Genomic DNA, 19,639 nt, shown 5'->3' with positions numbered 1-19,639 from the left:
AGAGCCCCGCTAGTGGGCAGGGGCGTAGCCATAGGGGGGCCTGGACATAGAAAGCTGGCCCACCCCAAAAAATATATTTTTTATGTTTTTTAAATAAATACATGAATAATGTAAAAAAGCTTGGTGTGGCGTCGCACGTCTGCATGCAGGCCCACTAGCTGGCCAGGCCCACCCGAAACCTTTTTGGGTGTGCCAGAATACCTGGCTGGTGGCGACCATTCCGAGGTCACTCGATGTTTTTTTGCGTATTTTGGCTTTTGGGGCGATCGTTTTTGTATAAAAAATATTGCAGAATTCAGCTTTAAGTTACAATTATCTGAGGTTGAATATAAACACGAATACTACTGTCTGTATTGCTTTTGTACATTTCTAAATGGAGTCAGGCTCATCAGACACCACAAACAACAGAAATGGTGTGCATAAAACAAACAAAATTTCAGCCTAAGTCAAGAAATAAAACAAAGGAAGAAAACCCCAATTACGTATAAAACAGATTAAAACAAACACTGGTATAGAATAACTATAAATGTATTTAGCCTAAAGTTGTTCTTTCAACTGGTCATTCAAGTAAATAACTCTTTACCTTTTTCTTAAAGACTGATTTTGTTAGACGGATGTCAAGTGCTAACTTGTTCCAAAAATCTATAGCTCTATAAATTACTGTTTTTTTTTAATGAGTTTGTGTTTGAACTATAGGTACAGCGATATGCCCATTAACAACATGTCTTGTATTGTGGGTGTGTATATCTTGACAATAATCCATTTGTTGAAACAAAAACAAAGGCATCTTTGACTTAATAACACAAAAGAAAAATGTGGCCAAACAAATTCTTTGCTCAATAGTGAGCCATGAGAGGCTCAATATTGAACTACTACCGGTAGTTCTTATAGAACAGCCCAGAACAAGTCTGGCTGCCCTATTTTGTACAACCTGTAATTTAGCTAGATTCGTTTTAGACGTAGATGACCATACAGTTGAACAATAATCCAAGTGACACAAAACTAACGATTTACAAACTTGACCCATGATGTCAGAATGAACATAAGATTGACACTTTCTTGTGACTGCAATACATAAGTAAATATAATATAGTAAGACGTCCTGAGGGAGAGAAGCGACCTCGCCCTAAAGGGCGGATGCATGCATCCGCCTGGGTGATGGCAGACTGCTGGGCGAGCGTTGGCGCTTTGGCATGGGGGGTCAGATCAACATATGGAATCAATTCTGTACTGGCCATATGGAGCATGTCTTGAGTGTACAGGGTTTGATGAGGTCAGATCAACATATGGAATGTCAGAACAGGAAGGACGGGTGGGGGAGAATCAACATATGGAATGTCAGAAGTCAGAACAGGTCAGCTCCATATATGGAGATCTAAGGGTTGATGTAGTTGCTGGCCGGCTCCAGTCCATATATGCAGATTTGGAGATGATCCAGTCTTCTCCAGGTCAGTGTCGCGTGATCTTCATATATGGAGATGGAATGGTGGTGTGACATGTCACGAGGCGTGATGTCACAATGTGTGACCATATATGGAGGCGTGACGTCACGAGGCGTGACTAGCTGATGGGAGATGCTGGTCTTCATATAGTAAATGCAACCTTCGGTCGCAATTAATATAGTGCAAGGCCTAGCTTTCATGAAATTCTACAATGTTTGCAACATACAGTTTTTTCTTTAATACTTAAGCATTTAGCAGACACTCTTAATCCAGAGCGATTTACAGTAAGCAGGAACAAAAGACATGGTAATACATCAAATACATAAAAATAGTCATCAAGAATCATACGTAAACTAAGAACCTAACAGTGGAATATCTATATAAGGAACTATGCATACTAGTGCCATGTCTACATAAAATGCTATCTAAGTTACATAAATTGAGCTTTTGCGTACGCCTGTAAGGTCGCGGCAATGGCAAGTGCTACGGCAAATGCATGAACAACATGTTTAACTATCATGACATGAGAACAGTTTATCAGATTGAACCAGTCCTTACAGGAAGTCATTTTAGGCACATGCAGCCTATGATAAGGTCAGTTTATTCCTGTTAAGAGAACATGACTGAGAGATGTTGCAAAATGTAGTTTGCAATGATGAAAAAAATACAACATGATACAGAATTAATTTGAAAGAGTTTATATGTGGTCCATATACATGGGTGAATTACCTTCCTACACACAAAGCAGCCAAATTATGAATATTCTATCATAATATTTCAAAGGTAATTAATGAACTCAGACTAAAATATTTTCTTTGCTTTTTCAGGCAAAAAATACATAATAATAGTCTACATGAAAAAAAGCAGCTGGGCATATTACAAGAATGCATATGAATTATACAGTACTATCAGTATATGAATTATACTGATAAAATAAAGACACATTTGTAATAACATTTATAACATAATAAAATAACCTACCTAACAATTGTTTTGTGTTGCTTTTAATAGCTTTAATCAACACAGCAATGTGATGGACATTATACAAAACAACAACAATGTTAGTGTCTACTGCAGTTTCTGCAGTGTCATTTGTATCACTTACAAAGTCTTGAAAGTGTTACTTCTCTCTTCTGTCTTTGTATTGTTATTATTGTGATTTAGCATGGAGTTAAGATGTTTTATGTAGCCCTGCACTTTGAGTATACCCCCTCAACTGGAAGTTGTATTCATGACATATGCAGGGAAAGCAGTAGTAGATCCATTACGGCTTGTTAATTTTAGAAATGTAATATACACCAACAAAGATGACTCTGAATTCAGTAAGCACTGATACTGATACCAGTCATGGCTGTATGCACTGCGTAATACAGAGGGCAGATTGGACCTAGGAGCGAATTTGTGGCAAAAGGGTTCCTGGTTTGATTCCCTAGATAGGCAGACAAAAACACTGTAACCCAACTGTAGAAAATTCCCTATAGTTACATTTATTGCTAGCCTTTTTGTGTAGGCCTTCCAGGCACCTATAGTAACTCTCTAGGACCCGGCTAATATTTTAGTTCAGGCTTCTGTGTGGGCGCCCTCAGGTGTTCAGGACCCCAGTTGTGAAGTAGTGTGTAAATATGTACTGTCCATCTCACCTGCACACAGACTAACAGGAGCAACAGAATGTGTTCTTGAGGAAATACCATTCACTCATAAGCAACCCTGTATGTCAACAACTATCAACAACATATATAAAACCATAAATGCCAAAACTGTGTCAACCTTCTTCATGCTCTCTGACTGGAGCCTCGTGGTGGGCATAGCATCAACCCCCCTAAGTTTATACACGCTTCCATTAGGCTATTAATATTTTACATACACCAACACTCTTGAGCAGCAAGGCACTGAGGGATATCTTGTGCCACCCCTTGTCCCTAAACTAATTTGCCATTTCTCCGAAACGGTCGAGAAATTACAGAATTACATTTTTATATAGCTTTGTAATGCTACTGATATTTGCGTGCAACACTATACACTCTTGAAAACAAAGCATTGCAAATAAAGAGAGAGGAACTTGGTATGTCACTTTTCTGAAATGTACTCACCACAGCAAGGAGGGAAGCAAAGACAACAGATTCCATTTCAATATTAAACTTGAAAGAAACAATTTGTAGAAATTCATAAGATTCTTGATTATGGTGTGGATAGCCCCGCCCTTATGTCTGCTTACTGTATATTGTCTGTTTATATGTGCGGCACTGTTACCTCACAGCAAGAAGATCTTGGGTTTGAACCTGAAAGGGGCCTTTCTATATGCATGTTCTTTTCCTCCTGGTTTCATCCCAGACTAAAATACATATGCATGTTATGGACATACTCCTTACAATACCCTTGAGCAAGGCACTGGTCGTACAACTGGAGACACATTTCACCATGGGGATCAATAAAGTAAGGTAACATGACAAAATAGTCAACCTTTGTCCAGATATCCTTTTTTTTTTTTTAACAATATATTTATTGCATTTATTTTTTGACAAACGAACAATACAACAAAACAATACAATACATAATACAGACAATACAATTACTTAAAATGAAAAACAAACAAAAAACAAAAACAAAACATACAATACATATATAAATACAGTATAATAAAATAAGGGCACTTAGAATGGTAACAACAACAGAGTCCTTATGGCCACAAGACCAAACAGCTGCAGAGAATACAATTACACATTTTCAGTTTCCACCATTAAATAAGATAAATCATTAACCGTAATATATTGGATAAACCGTCCCCATATCTCAGATATCATTTTTAAGCTATTTAATATAATTAGAAAACTCTCAACTTAAAAATTAAATTGAAATTAGGCTGTGGGGAGGAGTCCAGTTTAGTAGTCAAGTAAACTTCCTCTATTGTAGAAAAAGGGAAGAGATGGTCGATGAGTAGGAGAGACTCAGAAAGTTCACATCAGAAACATTAAAGAATCTTTACCATCAAGAGGAGACACTAGGAGGAACACACAGAAAAAGGTACAACACAATGTCCTTTTTTCAAGTAAAGTGCTCAGTAAAGGGTCAGTTAACAAAAATGTTTTGTTGTAAAATAATACCTTCATACAGATGTTCAGAATGTATATGCATTGCTTTGGTTGCTGAGTATGGGGAAGATTGTTTAGGTGTACAAATGTGGTTGTCATGAGGATAGAAGTATTTTCATATTATTTATTTACGTTGTCAATGATGTCCAAGTATCATGTCTGTATTGTAAGAGTCAGCACAACCTATGAACCAGTATGTTTATTTTAATCCTGTTATTGCACATATAAACTAGATTTGTCTGATTTTGAACGGATTTTGAAGGCTGTCCTGTGGAGACAGACTGACTGAGAGGATGTTGACAGTCATCTGTATGACACTGCTCTTCTCTGTGATGGGCGGCACCGGAGGTAGCTTCTTTTGCTGATGTCTGTAATCATATTTTTAGCTTTTGTAATTATTGTACCTTTATTGTGTATTGTCTTGTCCGCTTACGTTCATGTATGTATTGTAATTTGTACAACGCACATCAAACACTCACTTGTAGAATGCAGAATTAACAGGAAAATAAAAACAAACAAAAACAAAAGTAATGGTTTGATTAAACTAGCTCACACTTCATCTAATGAAATATTATTAGAAAAGTACAAAAAGAATATAGATATTTTACTCTTTTGCTTTAAACAGGTACACAGGAAACTACTGGTGGATGGAGTATCACCTTCAACAAAAAAGAGCTAACATCTGAGGCTGGACTCTGTATTGTTATACCATGTTCTTTCACTCATAGTACTACATTCAATTTCAAACCCACAACTGCAATATGGTTTAAATGTGAAATTGCTAAATGTGGTGATACTGACAATAATGACGTAATATTCAACTCCAATAAAACCGAAACAAGAAGAAAGAAAACCCCTCAGTTGTCGTTCAGAAACCGAGTGACCCTGTTGGAACCAAGTTTCACACATCAGAATGACTGCAGCATCACCATCAATGATCTTACGGAGTCCGATAATGGATCATATCAATTTAGAGTTGAGGGCACAACAACGACAAAACCCATTGAAGCATATACCTTTGGTCTTAAAAAGACACTCACGGTTACAAGTATGAAGTACTCTTTCTTTATATATACAGAATAATTCCATGTTTATTGTTTTCTACCATATTGGGGAAAAAAGAAAACATCTACTGAATGCTTTACTAATAAATATTATCCTTAAAACTATTCATAAAACATGTCTTTGATGATAGTTGCATTGAAAAATGTAACGGATATTCAATGTCATAATGTCATGTTTGCTGTCCCACTAGGTCTAAAACAAAAACCCCAAGTAAACGTTCCTCCTGCTCTGACAGAGGGACGGCAGACCACACTGACCTGCACCGCCCCGGGGCGCTGCTCTGGAACTCCTCCCAAAATCACCTGGACATGGAGGAAGACAGGCCACAATGACTTTCTCATCACAAGCAATGACACTATTTTGAAAACAGAGAATCATTTTAGAGTCAGCCAGGGACACAGCTCAAATTTGACCTTTACCCCTTCATCTGAACACGACGGCAGTGAAGTCACTTGTGAGGTGACCTTCAAGGGAAGCATTACAGCAATGGAGACTGTGACCCTGAATGTCACCTGTGAGTATATACCATCCTCCGTGTCTGTGAGCTTGTAGATCTGCTATTTTTTTGCTGAATGTTATAACCTATTATGACATGCTTAGAATATGGATGTTAGGGTTCAAGTGGTTAATGGTAGTTTGGAGTGGAAAGTTAAAGTGAAGTCACATCACATCTTCATTTGTCATGTTTCCAGAACCTAGAACATGACTGGTGGGGTTGTGGATCTCTGGTCAAAGACCACTTGTTTAGAGCAAATGAATAAGCACATGTGAATTAAAATGGTTTAATAATTGTCAATTTGTGTCAAAGACCTGAAGGAGCCCAAAATCAAAGGGAATACCAAAGTAGAAGAAGGTGGTACTCTGAATCTGACCTGTGACGTTGAAAACTCCCCTCCGTCTACTACTGTCATATGGACTGATCTTGACTCTAACAAGAAGCTTGTGAATGGTGCTGAGAAGGCCGATCTAATCATTACGGTGACAGGAGAACATTCTGGAAGGTACAGCGTCAGCTGTACAGCGAAGCATCTGAACAAGACCCTGACTACGGTTACTAATATAACTGTGATGAGTAAGTACACTGCATGAACTGGTGTGAAAAAAGCTCCTTCGGGATCAATAAGACAAAAACAACCTGTGCAGTCTGTTACAATTAGTGGACAAATAGTGGAGGTAGTTGACAATTTTAAATATTTAGGCACATATTGACAGCAAACTTAATTTCAGTGAAAATACTGACCAGATCTTTTAAACCTGTAACCAACGCCTCCACCTACTACGCAAGCTCCTTTAGAGTGAGCAAGCATATTATGGAAACAGTCTATAAGAACCTGATAGAGGGAATCTCGACTTTTAACATGGCAATGTGGTATGGCAATCTTAATATAAAAGGAAGAAGTAAGCTGCAGCGCATAATGAACATAGCCTCAAAAATCATTGGGAAGAAACAGAAACAATTAATCTACTGTACAAGTAAGTAATTCGGAAAAAAGCCGTCAAGATAGCAAATGACCCCTCTCATCCACTTTGCAGGGAGTTCGAACTACTTCCCTCTGGTAGACGGTACAAAGTACCTAAAGCTAACCGTAACATCTTTAAAAACTCCTTCATTCCTAATGCCATTAAGGCACTAAATGATACCATGTCTCGTTAAACCTATTTTAATGTATTTGTCACTGTTGCCCTGCTTTTTGCCATGAACATAATTGTGTGTATGTTGTTGCTGTTTTGTTGTTGTTATGAGACCGAAGAGAAATGTCCACATTGTGGACAATAAATGAAACTAACTAACTAACATGTGATTTTATAGTACAACTTTGCTTGTTTGCCCTCAGCCATTCCAGTGATCCTCAATGAATCTGAATGTGTCCGATTGGGAACTCATCTTATCTGTGTGTGTATCAGTCAGGGGTTTCCCTTGCCCACAATCACATGGCAGGTAGACCTATTAGAGACCATAAGTGGGTCTTCTTTCATGACAGTGGTGAACTCAGTGAGTACCTTGACTGTTGAAGACCACTACAACTACACTTCTGTTAAGTGTTTCAGCAAAGGTGATGGCACAACAGTGAATAAGACACTTATTATCAAAAAAGATGAGCCAAAGCGAGAAGGTAATCACATCATGCATTTAGATATTTCTATGTTGTACATTACTGTCAACACTATACCTGTTTGTAACCAATTTCATTTAGAGTGTATTCATATTATCAATGGTCAACAATTACATTAGACTCTAACATATTTGTTGACCATTGATAATTATGGTTAGAGAATAGGTTTCTCACAAATGTTCCCCTTTCCTCTAGTTCAAAATGAAAGATTCTTTGAAGTGAAGACTATCATTGCATTTCTGATTGGTGTTACACTTTCCATGACCATTTGCTGTTTAGCAACGGCATACCATAGGTGGAGTGTTACATTTTATGTTCGCTTTTCATTGTTTGCGTTTCAAATCTTATTGAGATTTTATTGAGAAATATTAAACTCTTTCTTGTTAATAATTTCCCTAAACAGTGGAGGGGGTGTTTGATGCTTTTTCCTCACTCTTTTTATTTTCTCTCTCAAAATGTCTACTCAGATGCACAAATAAAAACTCCAGAGACCAGGCTGAGGTGCTGCATATGGTCACTTGTCAAGATCAACAGGTATTTTTGCTTGTTGTTTCTATTGATAATACTGTATATTGGCCCTACAGTGGAAATGTTATACACAACACTATTTACCCTCTCTATAACATTTCTGACGTTTCTGAATTATTCTTTGAAACACGTTGATTTTCACTGAATGCTCGTCTGTTCGAAGAAAGGCTTTGGCATCTTTATGACTGACTTGCTCATATCAATTCCACAGGAGGAGGCGAGGCAGAGAGAGACCAGAACAGATAGCTCAGTCGTCCCTCAGGGTGAGGTGAAAGAAGTGGACTATGCCAATATTGACTACTCCAAGCTGAGGCAGAGAACAGCTGAGGAGGAGGCAGAGCACAAACGAGAGACGACAAAAACAGAGTACGCTGAAGTCAAGAGGGAGGGGTACAAGAAGCAAGACAGTGGCGCAGAGGACAGTGGGACAGTGGAGAGGGAAGATGAGGAGGAGGCGGAAGCAGTGGTCGGACAGCATGAGAAGAGAGGACACTGTGTGACTGAGGAAGAAGAGGGTGAGGATACGGCTCTTTACTCCAATCTTAAAGCCATTATGTTGAACAACGGAGCACCAGATAGCTCAGTCAGTCAGGGTGAGGTGAAAGAAGAAGAAGAAGAAGAGGACTATGCCAGTTATAGTATTGACTACTCCCAGCTGAGGCAGAGAAGTGCTGAGGAGGAGGAGGCAAAGCACAAACGAGAGACGACAGAAACAGAGTACGCTGAGGTCAACAGGGAGGGGGACAAGAAGCAAGACAGTGGCGCAGAGGACAGTGGGACAGTGGAGAGGGAAGATGAGGAAGAGGCGGAAGCAGTGATCGGACAGCATGAGGAGAGAGGACACTGTGGCACTGATAGTTGGACAGTGGAGAGGGAAGATGAGGATGAGGCTGAGGCAATGATCAGACAGCATGAAGAGAGAGGACACTCTGGCACTGATAGTTGGACAGTGGAGAGGGAAGATGAGGATGAGGCTGAGGCAATGATCAGACAGCATGAAGAGAGAGGACACTCTGGCACTGATAGTTGGACAGTGGAGAGGGAAGATGAGGATGAGGCTGAGGCAATGATCAGACAGCATGAGGAGAGACACTGTGGGACTGAGGAAGAAGAGGCTCTTTACTCCAATGTTAAAGCCATTATGGGTGAGTGTGAGTGATGAGTTGCCCCCACCCTCCAAACCTTCAAAACCGCCCTCAAGACCCACCTCTTCAACATTGCCTTCCCTAGCAAACCATTTTCACTGTCTTTTAATGTTTTTTAGCTTCTAGTGATTATTTCTTTTTTCTATTAAAATTGTTTTTATTTGTGTTGTTATCTCTGTAAGGACCCCCCATGTAAAGCGTCTTTGGGTACTCAGAAAAGCACTATATAAGTTTGAGATATTATCATTATTATGACACCATGGACATCAATTAAGTCGTTCAATGGCCTCGCACTGCATAGATGGCCGAACTACACAAAACGTGCAGCAGAAACGACCTTCAGGATCGGATATTATTGCTATTTGGAAATTTTGTGATAACGTTTGAAGATGTTCAACTAATGAAATGCCCAAATAGGGTTGAAGGTGATTAAGTTAAGAGTGAATACTTTATGCTGTCAGCTTGTGCATGGAATGCTTAATTGAATTGTGATGTGATTGTGAGATTTGGGTTTTGATCCGTGAATAACTATGCTGTGTATTGAAGGTCAAAATTGACTTTAGTCATTTGCAGGACACCATCCCTTGTGGATGTGGATCACTGGCTTGTTTCAAAACAGTCCTGGCAAACCACCTACCAGGAGAACAAGGGGAGCTAAACGCATTTTTCCCATAGAAATGAGGTGTCATTCACTGCCGTACATTTTTTATTTTTTCTCCTTTGTAGATAGTGTTTTGTATTTGTTGTTGGTATTATTATTATTATTTAAAAAAAATGTTTTATTATTATTATTATTTTTGTTGTTGTTATTATTGTGATATTTGTATGCTATGTTGATGAATGCATAGAACAACAATGGAAACAAGTCCCCAGGACATTTTTGTGTTATACTTTTAGCCTAAATGTGTCTGACTGTAAGACATGCTGTTTACATTTCTGACTAATAAAGTATTCAATCAGTAATCAATCAATCAACTTATATTTTGTAATCACACAGTTTTGGATTCTATGGCAGGGTTAGGGTCAGGACAATAATATCACAAAGAATGTCAAGTGACAGCTATAGTCACATTTTACGATCAAATGTGGACATGCATGCTGTCCAGCAAACCATGACATCCTCTGGTAAAAAATAATAATAATAATAATAATAATAATTTATAGTAATAGTATACACAGGAATTAATTAAATGTAGACCATGTAATTAAAGTGCATAATGCAAGCAAGCACTAACTTAATCCTAAGTCACAGAGTCACAGACTTCGGGTGGTCACCAATTTGGGGATAACAGGCAGTATAGCAATCACAAACACGAAAGTTAAATTAAACATACTTATATACTTCCTTGCAATGATCTGTAACATGGCTGTCACTGTGTCACCACACCCACTTTGCATGTCTTTCGCAATGAATCACTAGAGTAATTAAGAAACTCGTACCATGCCCGGCCTACTACGTATAACCATTTAAAAAGGTCCACTCCACAGAGGGCACATCTTCGCCAGGCCAGGAGGCCTATATCCAGGGCTGTGTAGTGTGTACGTTATGGGTTGCATCCGTCAGGGCCAGAGGAAGCTGCGGGGGAAATCAAGTTTCTATGACATAGAGAAACAGTCAGATAGACAGAGAGAGACATACTGTACACACCATATGAATAGTGTTACGGATGTAGGAATATGGGTCAGGTTATGTGTTTGTATGTGCACGCACCCGTTTGTCTAATTGGTCCCTGCCGATCCGTCAGCACAGGCTGTCAGCCATTGGTGGGGAGCATTCCCCACGCTCCATCATTGGTCGACTGCGTCTCCTATAACTGCGGCATCCAATCGTCTCCTCCACCTGACAGCATAAAGCCACCCTGAAGACTTCACTCCTGGCCGCTGTCCTTCAGTCTAGACTCTGGTTAGAGTAGTGACAGCGTGCCCTCCATGTAGGGAAGAATCTTGTATCACTTGTATATTGTATTAGTTGCTACATATCGTTAAAGTTGCATACATAGTAACAATTAAATGACGGGCACTTCTTAAATGGTAAATGGCAAATGGTGCATTTATATAGCGCCTCTATCCAAGGCGCTTTACATATAGATTGTGCATTACATTCACCCATTCACACATACATTCATACACCAATGGCGGCGGAAACCATGCAAGGCACCAACCAGCACATCAGGAGCAATTAGGGGTTCAGTGTCTTGCTCAAGGACACTTCGACACTAACTCAAGGGGAGCCCGGGTTCGAACTGGCAACCTTGCGGTTACCATCAAGCCACTCTAACCCTGACTTCTTACTTAGATGTGTGCTTTTAAACCATGTCCTATAGTTTGTGATTTAAAACTTAATTAGGGAACATACAGTAGGACCCAATTTGGGATGGAAAAAGGTTCATGAGAGAACACAGGGCCTGATTTGGATGGGAAAATGGTTAATAGCTAGGGTATGCGCATGCATAAACTGAGTGGAAAATTGAGTGGCAAAGTGAGTTTAACGTTGCTAAACATCATTTAATGCTCAGATAGGACTTTTCTGTTTGGATGTATGGGCTGTCAAGGCTAGAAAGCATAGTTTTTTGTCACTCTGTAGGCGTTCCCGCATTACTTCATGGTAAGATGATGTCACGCGCACTCTATAGAAGCTGACTGGAGTGCGGATGGCTGTTGGAACATATAGGTTACTGTACGGTAGGGCTGAACCCTGCACACCTTTCTAGTTGTACACACAATGTACATGATCTGCACATGTTGTGATAGCTACAGCTAAAGTACACAAAGTGGAAGAAAACGCCTACATATGGTGTAACACAGTCACACTACACATCTACAACCCCCCAACGCGTGCGCACCCACGCACACGCACACGCACACACACACACACACACACACACACACACACACACACACACACACACACACACACACACACACACACACACACACACACACACACACACACACACACTTTAATATGCTGATGATATTTTTTTTTTGAATATTGCATGTCTATGGTGCAGTAAATGGAGATTTGCGATTAACTGAGAGAAAACTCAGCAGATTATACACTTCAGAAGGAATGCTATACAAAGTAACCATAGTTTTATGTTCGGGTCAATGTCTTTGACTTATGCCTCCTCATACAAATACTTAGGTTTAGTTTTTCATAAATTTACGAGTTTGACTCAGCAGGTAGAGCATTAGTGCCATATTAAAGAGGGAGTGCCACAATTTTTGTATTGTTCCAGTTTTTCATGTGTCTATGAGGTGACAGTACTTCATTAGACACCCTGGAGTCGTTTTTATACTTTGTATTTAGGGTTTCTTCCTGGAGGCTGAACCCTTGACAGTCAAACGGGCCAATGAAATAAACAGTAATATAGTGACATCACACTATCAGCCCCTTCCCTAACCCCTCCCCCTTTATCATACAACTACAGCTGTGGGTGCGGCTTCAGTTCAGGTGGATCACCACCCATCACCACCCACCATGCAAACCAGGCATACTTAATGAACTGGTGGGCGTGCCCACGTAAAAACAACATTTTAACAAATACTGTACACTTTTTTGAAAGAAATATACCGTTTTGCTACATTTACCAAGCTTTATGACACCATGGTTTCTTCCATTTTGTTTTATGCAGCAGGTGTGTGAGGCTTTGAGGAGGCCAGGCCACCGAATGTAAAAACATTCAAAGTAGAGCTTTGAGGTGTTTTCTCGGGTATGACATTATGACAATGACAACATACATTGTTTCACAGATGACATTCAGTACGGCATATAGGGCTATGGACTTTATTTGTGTCTTCATCCTCTTTACTGAGATTTGCACAGACAAAGGACTAGGCAAATATAGCTTGATAATAATGTTATTGGAAATAGTATAGCACCCAGGATTACAGTTTAGGCTTTAGGCTTAGGCATTTGGTACCGGGTGAAAAAAGTTAGGGGAAAAGAAAGAAAATAAGATAATAGAGTTTGAGGAAGAACATAAGATTTCAGACAATGTAAGTTTGACAGACAGTAATGATATTACTACCCCACAGCTGCATAAATTGGGCATTCTACAGAGCGGTCATCCTTCTTGAGCACTCTGTAGACACACGCTTTCCAATCCATCTCTGCCACACAGTCATCAGGAAATTTCCTGGGTTCTGAATACCTGCAATCACAGAGTGAACATTAGAAAAGGCAATGGCTTCTGTTCTGACTTTTCAGTTCATCAATAAACCCCAACCTTTTTTTTTAAACGTTTTGTTAATTACATTTTAGAATTTTTTATAATAAACAGAGTAACAAAAACAAAAAAATACAAAAAACCAACAACACAGAAGAAGAAGAAATAAAATCTCCAATACAATCAATATAGAAATCATCTCATGGTCACGAACATCATCCAGGAAATACAGGCAGACTAGTCAGGTAACAGCTAATCAGGTTCAGTCGGGGGTACGAGTGTAAGGCGGTCAATATGCGATAGAAAAGGCTGCCATACTTTACTGAATTTGGAGATGGACCCACGCAGTGTATATATATTTTTTTCCAATTTTAAAAAGTATAGTACTGTATCAGAGATGTGAATGTGAGGGATGGTATGTTTTTTTCCAGTGGATCAGAATAAGACGTCTTGCCAGAGTCATAAAAGCGACACGGTCTGATTGATATTTAGGCAGGGGGATGGTTTCAGGAAGAACACCAAATAAGGAAATAATAGGGGATGGATCTATGGGCAACTGTAATACATCCGAAATAGTATCAAATTTGGTTGACCAATGAACCTTGAACATATGAAGAAGATTAGCTGGAGCCTGATGGCAAACCTATCGCACGGTGGATCTACATCATCATAAATCCTGGCCAACCTAACCTTGGTCCAGTACACCTGGTGGAGAAATTTACACCCCATGTTTTGCACATATTGATGATTGCTGGTTAGCAGTGTGGAAAGTAACTAAGTACATTTGCTTAATTACTGTACTTAAGTACAATTTTGTGGTATTTGTACTTAACATGAGCAATTCCAACATCTCAGAGGCGAATATTGTACTTTTACTCCACTGCAATTATTTGAAAACTTTAGTTACTACTAGTACTTTTTCCACCACTGGTACTTACGCGGAACAGCATCCACCGCAGTCACAGTCCATGCACCGACTGTTCCTCCAGCTGGATCCGACTGCATGCCATGTGCCATCATCAGCATCGACACAATGAGTCATATCTATGGTTACATAACAAATGCAAGTTAACACACACACACACAGACACACACACACACACACACACACACACACACACACACACACACACACACACACACACACACACACACACACACACACACACACACACACACACACAGTGAGAGTGAGAGTGAGAGTGAGAGTGCATGTGTGTGTGTGTGTGTGTGTGTGTGTGTGTGTGTGTGTGTGTGTGTGTGTGTGTGTGTGTGTGTGTGTGTGTGTGTGTGTGTGTGTGCGCGTGCGTGCGTGCGTGTGATGTTTTACGTTGTTACTGTTCTGTTGGCCTTTACCTGACTTGATTTCCTTTTGATAACAGGCAGTATGAATCACTGAAGGCAGGGCACACAACAGTAAGGCTACAGCCAAGTGTTTCTTCAAGGGAAAAAGAACAACACAGAGTAAGATTGAATATGCCGGATTTAATGAATTGCTTCCTTTACCTAATGTTATACTGAAAAATCTGACCAATCTGAAGTGAGTACCCTAAACTAAACATAGGGACACGGGAACACCACCAGGTGATGGACAAAAGCTGGGCATTGGAGAGGCTAAAAAATTAAATATGTTCAAAATTGTGTAGCTTTATGTCTACCTGGTAGACTATACAATCAATTAATGTATATTCTAGAGTTAAAACCATCTGTAGTTATGTTTCAATATACACTAACTAAAATGACTACATTTATTTTCTATGCAAAACAAAACTCACCATGGTGGCAGCTGAATCGTTGTCTCCTGTTTGTTCTTGATGTTTGCTAGCCTCCTGTTTTAAACCAGTGAGTCCATAGAGACTTTGGAATTAAACAAAGGGAGGAGGCGCGTCCTAAGTCCATGGGGCATGTGTAGGATCGAGCCTAGTTATAGCTGGTTGTCTGAAAAGTGACATTGTCTGATAAGACATCTATTTGATTGATGAATGGCCCAAAAACAACACAGTTTTACAGAGATCACCTGTCCCCCATATGACAACGTCAATGATGAATTGAACAAGGTGGACCCTGTTGTAAACAAGTGTAATGCTTAATTGCGTCGTCCACTCACAGTTAACAGTCTTTGTATTGAGTTTGTGCTTGAAATGTACTGTATTCTGCAAACTGTAAATAAATATCAATCAATCAAAAACGCTTTGTCTGATACAATAGCCTATTTTATTTTTTTGTTATCAAATGTTTTTTATTTTAAGACAAAAATCACAACAAAACACATATAAAACAACACATAACAGCAAAAGCAAGGAACACCAAAACAAAAACAAACAATCCCACCCACCCTCCCCCCCCGAGACCAAAGATGCCACAAAATGTCATTACTCCTACTACTGTGCAATGGAAACAAAAAATAAATAAATAAATAATGATAATAATAATAATAATAATAATGATTAAACCATGCCTTTAACCAAATCTGCAATACCAGACCAAATCTCAATGTTTTCCTCTTTTGCACCATGCAATCTTGTTCTAGATAAATGGCGAAATGACAATGTATGAGGCGGTTTCCAGTGCGAAGCAACCATCTTCTTTGCGGCCATTACGCCAGCAAAGAAGACACGAATACGGGTGTTATTTAATGGCAACTGGGATACATCATTTAATAAGAATAGAGATGGGGAGGGTGTGATGTTAACTTGTAGAATAGTCGAAAGGTTAGTAGCAACCAAATTCCAAAATGTGAGGACACTCGGACACTCCCACACCATATGAAAGAATGTACCTATGGTTTTTGAAGTGCAGAAAGTGCAGTTGTGATTATTTAAAATCCGCATAGCATCTACGGGGGGTTAAGTATGTCCTATATGAACAAAATTTAGATGAATTTGTTGATGATCAGGATTCCTAGAAGACAGGACAACATTAGACCACATTGTATCCCAGCTCCAATCTGGATCTAGATTTGGTATGTAGATACAATAGCCTATTGATTAGATCATTAGAAACTGAAAATGAATCAAAATAAAAATAGGTTAATAAAAATGACAATTGCTATTTCTCTGAAACAGTGTTGAAAGGAGTTAAATGTTATTTAGTTTTTATTAAAAGCGTGCCCAAATTCTAGCCAGCCAGCCTCTCTCCACAGTCCACAGCTCTGCCCACAGCACTTTTTGAATAGGCCTACATCCACTTTTGAGCTTTATGTGAACGCCACCTTAATTTAACTCTTGAGTAAAAAAAAATTGGTAATGTTACTCACCCTTGGCATTCCATCATACAGATTCATGTTGGCAACATGTCTTGCTGATGTTAAAGGGCCACTTCACCCCTTTTGCAAAGAGATCATCACTTTCCTGGGGTTTTTATGTGGGTAATATGTGTTTTTAGATATTTCACCCCAGGAAAGTGTTTGTTTGTCTCCCAATCATTCAAATAAGATCTGGTTGCAAAAGGGGTGAAGTGGCCCTTAACATTCTGGTGTAGCACCCATCTAGAGACTTCTACAGGGCTGGCTTCAGGGTCCAGCATTCACTGCTGGTCCTGGATAGCCAGGAGAACAGACTCTACCGTTGCCTAGAAGAAGCTGAGCTGAGTTTGAGTTGACAGGGGAGAATTACTCCAGGACCTGGCACTTCATTTAGCGGAGAATATCTCAACTGTTCTTGGCTAATATAACCGCTGCGAACAACTTAGGAACTGTGAAATGTTCTCTATCAGGGGCGAAATACCCCAAAATGGCCACCGAGCAGCGAGCACAACCAAACATAAAATTAGTTTGTATTTGTTGACAAAATTGTCAATATATGTAGTCATAGTTTTAGTCATAATAGCTTAGTTCTTATTTAGTTTTAGTGAAAAAAGGTAGTTGACTAAAAACATAACATAGTTTTAGTCAAACAGAATCAACACTGGTCCAAGTGTGTGAGCCATGTCTCACCAACCAATGCATGCAGCTGGCATGAACGCTATGCGAGTCAATGACATCAGTAATGGGTCCCAGCCCACCAGTGGCTACTTAACACCAGCTATCACTTTACACATTCAAACAGCTGGGCCTAATGTAACTGAACCCTTGGCAGCAGCAAGATGATATAGGAGGAGTCAAGCTGGAATCTAAGAAATGCTAAGCTCCGTTGTAAAGACAGGTCTAAGTCAACAACATGAGACACAAGAGACCAAGTACCCATGCAGGGCCCAAGAGGTTCTGGTCAGGCCTCTGGTCAGCCCTTGACCCTGCGTTGGGAGTCCCTGCCCCTCAGGCTATTCCACTCTACATGTATGGTGCCAGTGTCTGTAACACCAACCTTCAGATGGTGCAGGCCTATAGCCTATGAGTCTAAAGGCCTATAAAGGCCTATTCATAGTCTGGATTTTCGGTGGTAAGGTGACCACCGCTCCGGTGGTGAGCTGACCACCGGAGCTGAAATAACGTTGAGCGGTGGTGAGTAAAAACAGAGAGAAGGGCTGGAGCGGTGGCGGTGGTTTGCTCTTCACCGCGGCTCGTGACGTCATGTTGTAGTTCGGTGGTCACCCCACCACCGTAAATCCAGACTATGTATGAGCCTTGAGACTAAAGGCCTATTCATACATACTCCAGTTTTAGGTGATAAGGTGACCACTGAAAACGGACTACAACATGACGTCACACAGCAGTGATAAGCGACTCACCGCTCACATCTGTTTTTAATATAGCCACCGTTTCGGTGGTCACCTTATCACCTAAAACTGGAGCATGAATAGGCCTTCACACACAGCCACAGTCTCTGTACCCCCACTGCAGCAGAAACATGTGCATGCTTTAATATGTTGTTCATTCTTATTCAGACCATGCATGCCAACCTGCCTGAAATCTAGTCAAATCAAACCTCTCAACTCTGAGCTGCACATGTTGGAGTCTCCTAGGGGTGGCACGATTCACTTACTTCCCGATTTTTACACAATCTCGATACCTATAGGGTGCCGATTAGATTTATATTGTGATTCTTAATTAAGTTCTGCGATTCAGCGATTGTTGCAATTCAATATCATATATTTTTTTCAATAGTCCCCCCCCCCCCCCCAAGTTATTTTTTTATACTAGAACATTTGAATACAATTAAACAATATAAACCATAAAAAGTTGAATCATGCACAATGCAGACAGATAACATCAGTCTTTCAGATTTTTTCTTATAAAATGATCTATAATTCAGTTAATAATCAGTAACCAATTATTTAGAAATATCGATGCGACATCACTATAAGTAATTTACAAATAGTTTTTCCATGAACTATTGACTGTTTACAAGGGATAGTTCTGAAATGTTGCCAGGTACGAACAGTACATGCCCTCTTTTGCGCTCTTCTATTGCATACAAAAAAAGACCATACTAAAGATGTATCTATATGGATTTGACTGAAATACATATCACTTCAGCTTTATGTGACAAATAAAGGTTGAATTTAATGACCAAGCAAGATCTATTTGTTTGTAATTTATTTCAGAAAATAGATGCCATTTCTCTCAAAGATTATTGGACATTGATTTAAAACCTATCCCAAAACAGATCTACTGCTCAAAGACATTTACATCAGTAATACGTTGTTAATGCACACTTTATAGCTCATGCAAAGGGTAACTGGTAACCACACAAGCCATTTCTTTTTATTTTCCATCAACAGTATATGAACACCACAGCACAAACAGACCAGCTGTGTTTAGCAATAAAGGTTTCCTCTACTTAGTAGGGCAGGGGTTGGGTATAGGCAACATTTGGCAATTGGCACCGGTGCCAACATTGGCACAAAGGAGGGTGATCACTGGCACACTACTGGCATATGTGTGAGAGAGAGATGACTTCTGGTTTAAAATAAAATATTTTAAAACATGTAGTCAAATAAATGAAGTCCCTCACACATTTGTATGTAAATGACATCCTGCACATATAGTTCTACATTCATTAAACCTCTGAACTGAACTCTTACTGCATGCCATGGGGTTGGAGTCTGGGAGATATAGGTAGATTATTGCTCTTGAGTCTAGTGATCATTATAACAATGTTTAAAAAGACGGGGAAAGAGGAAATATTCATGGACAAATAAAATCTGTTG

The 19,639-nt window shown here is 39.6% G+C and overlaps 2 protein-coding genes across 2 annotated transcripts; both read left to right on the top strand.

Annotated features, from left to right (window-relative positions):
- Positions 1-5,336: 5,336 nt before the first annotated feature.
- LOC310861935 (sialic acid-binding Ig-like lectin 14) lies at positions 5,337-6,148 on the top strand (the record flags this gene model as incomplete). Its single annotated transcript, XM_083769672.1, has 3 exons — positions 5,337-5,341; positions 5,455-5,579; positions 5,787-6,148. The coding sequence occupies 3 exons, from the start codon at positions 5,337-5,339 to the stop codon at positions 6,146-6,148; spliced, it is 492 nt and encodes a 163-aa protein (XP_083625798.1).
- Positions 6,149-7,890: 1,742 nt separating this feature from the next.
- Positions 7,891-9,397, top strand: LOC310861934 (uncharacterized protein; the record flags this gene model as incomplete). The annotated part of the gene is made up of 3 exons (XM_083769671.1): positions 7,891-8,005; positions 8,178-8,244; positions 8,450-9,397. Exons 1-3 carry the CDS (start codon positions 7,971-7,973, stop codon positions 9,395-9,397), a joined length of 1,050 nt encoding a protein of 349 aa, XP_083625797.1. The 5' UTR covers positions 7,891-7,970.
- Between the last annotated feature and the right edge of the window lie 10,242 nt (positions 9,398-19,639).

This window comes from Protomyctophum parallelum (genome assembly GCF_964188405.1).
Source record: "Protomyctophum parallelum genome assembly, chromosome: 7".
Lineage (NCBI taxonomy): Eukaryota > Metazoa > Chordata > Actinopteri > Myctophiformes > Myctophidae > Protomyctophum > Protomyctophum parallelum.
This window is presented reverse-complemented; position numbering and strand designations above follow the sequence as displayed.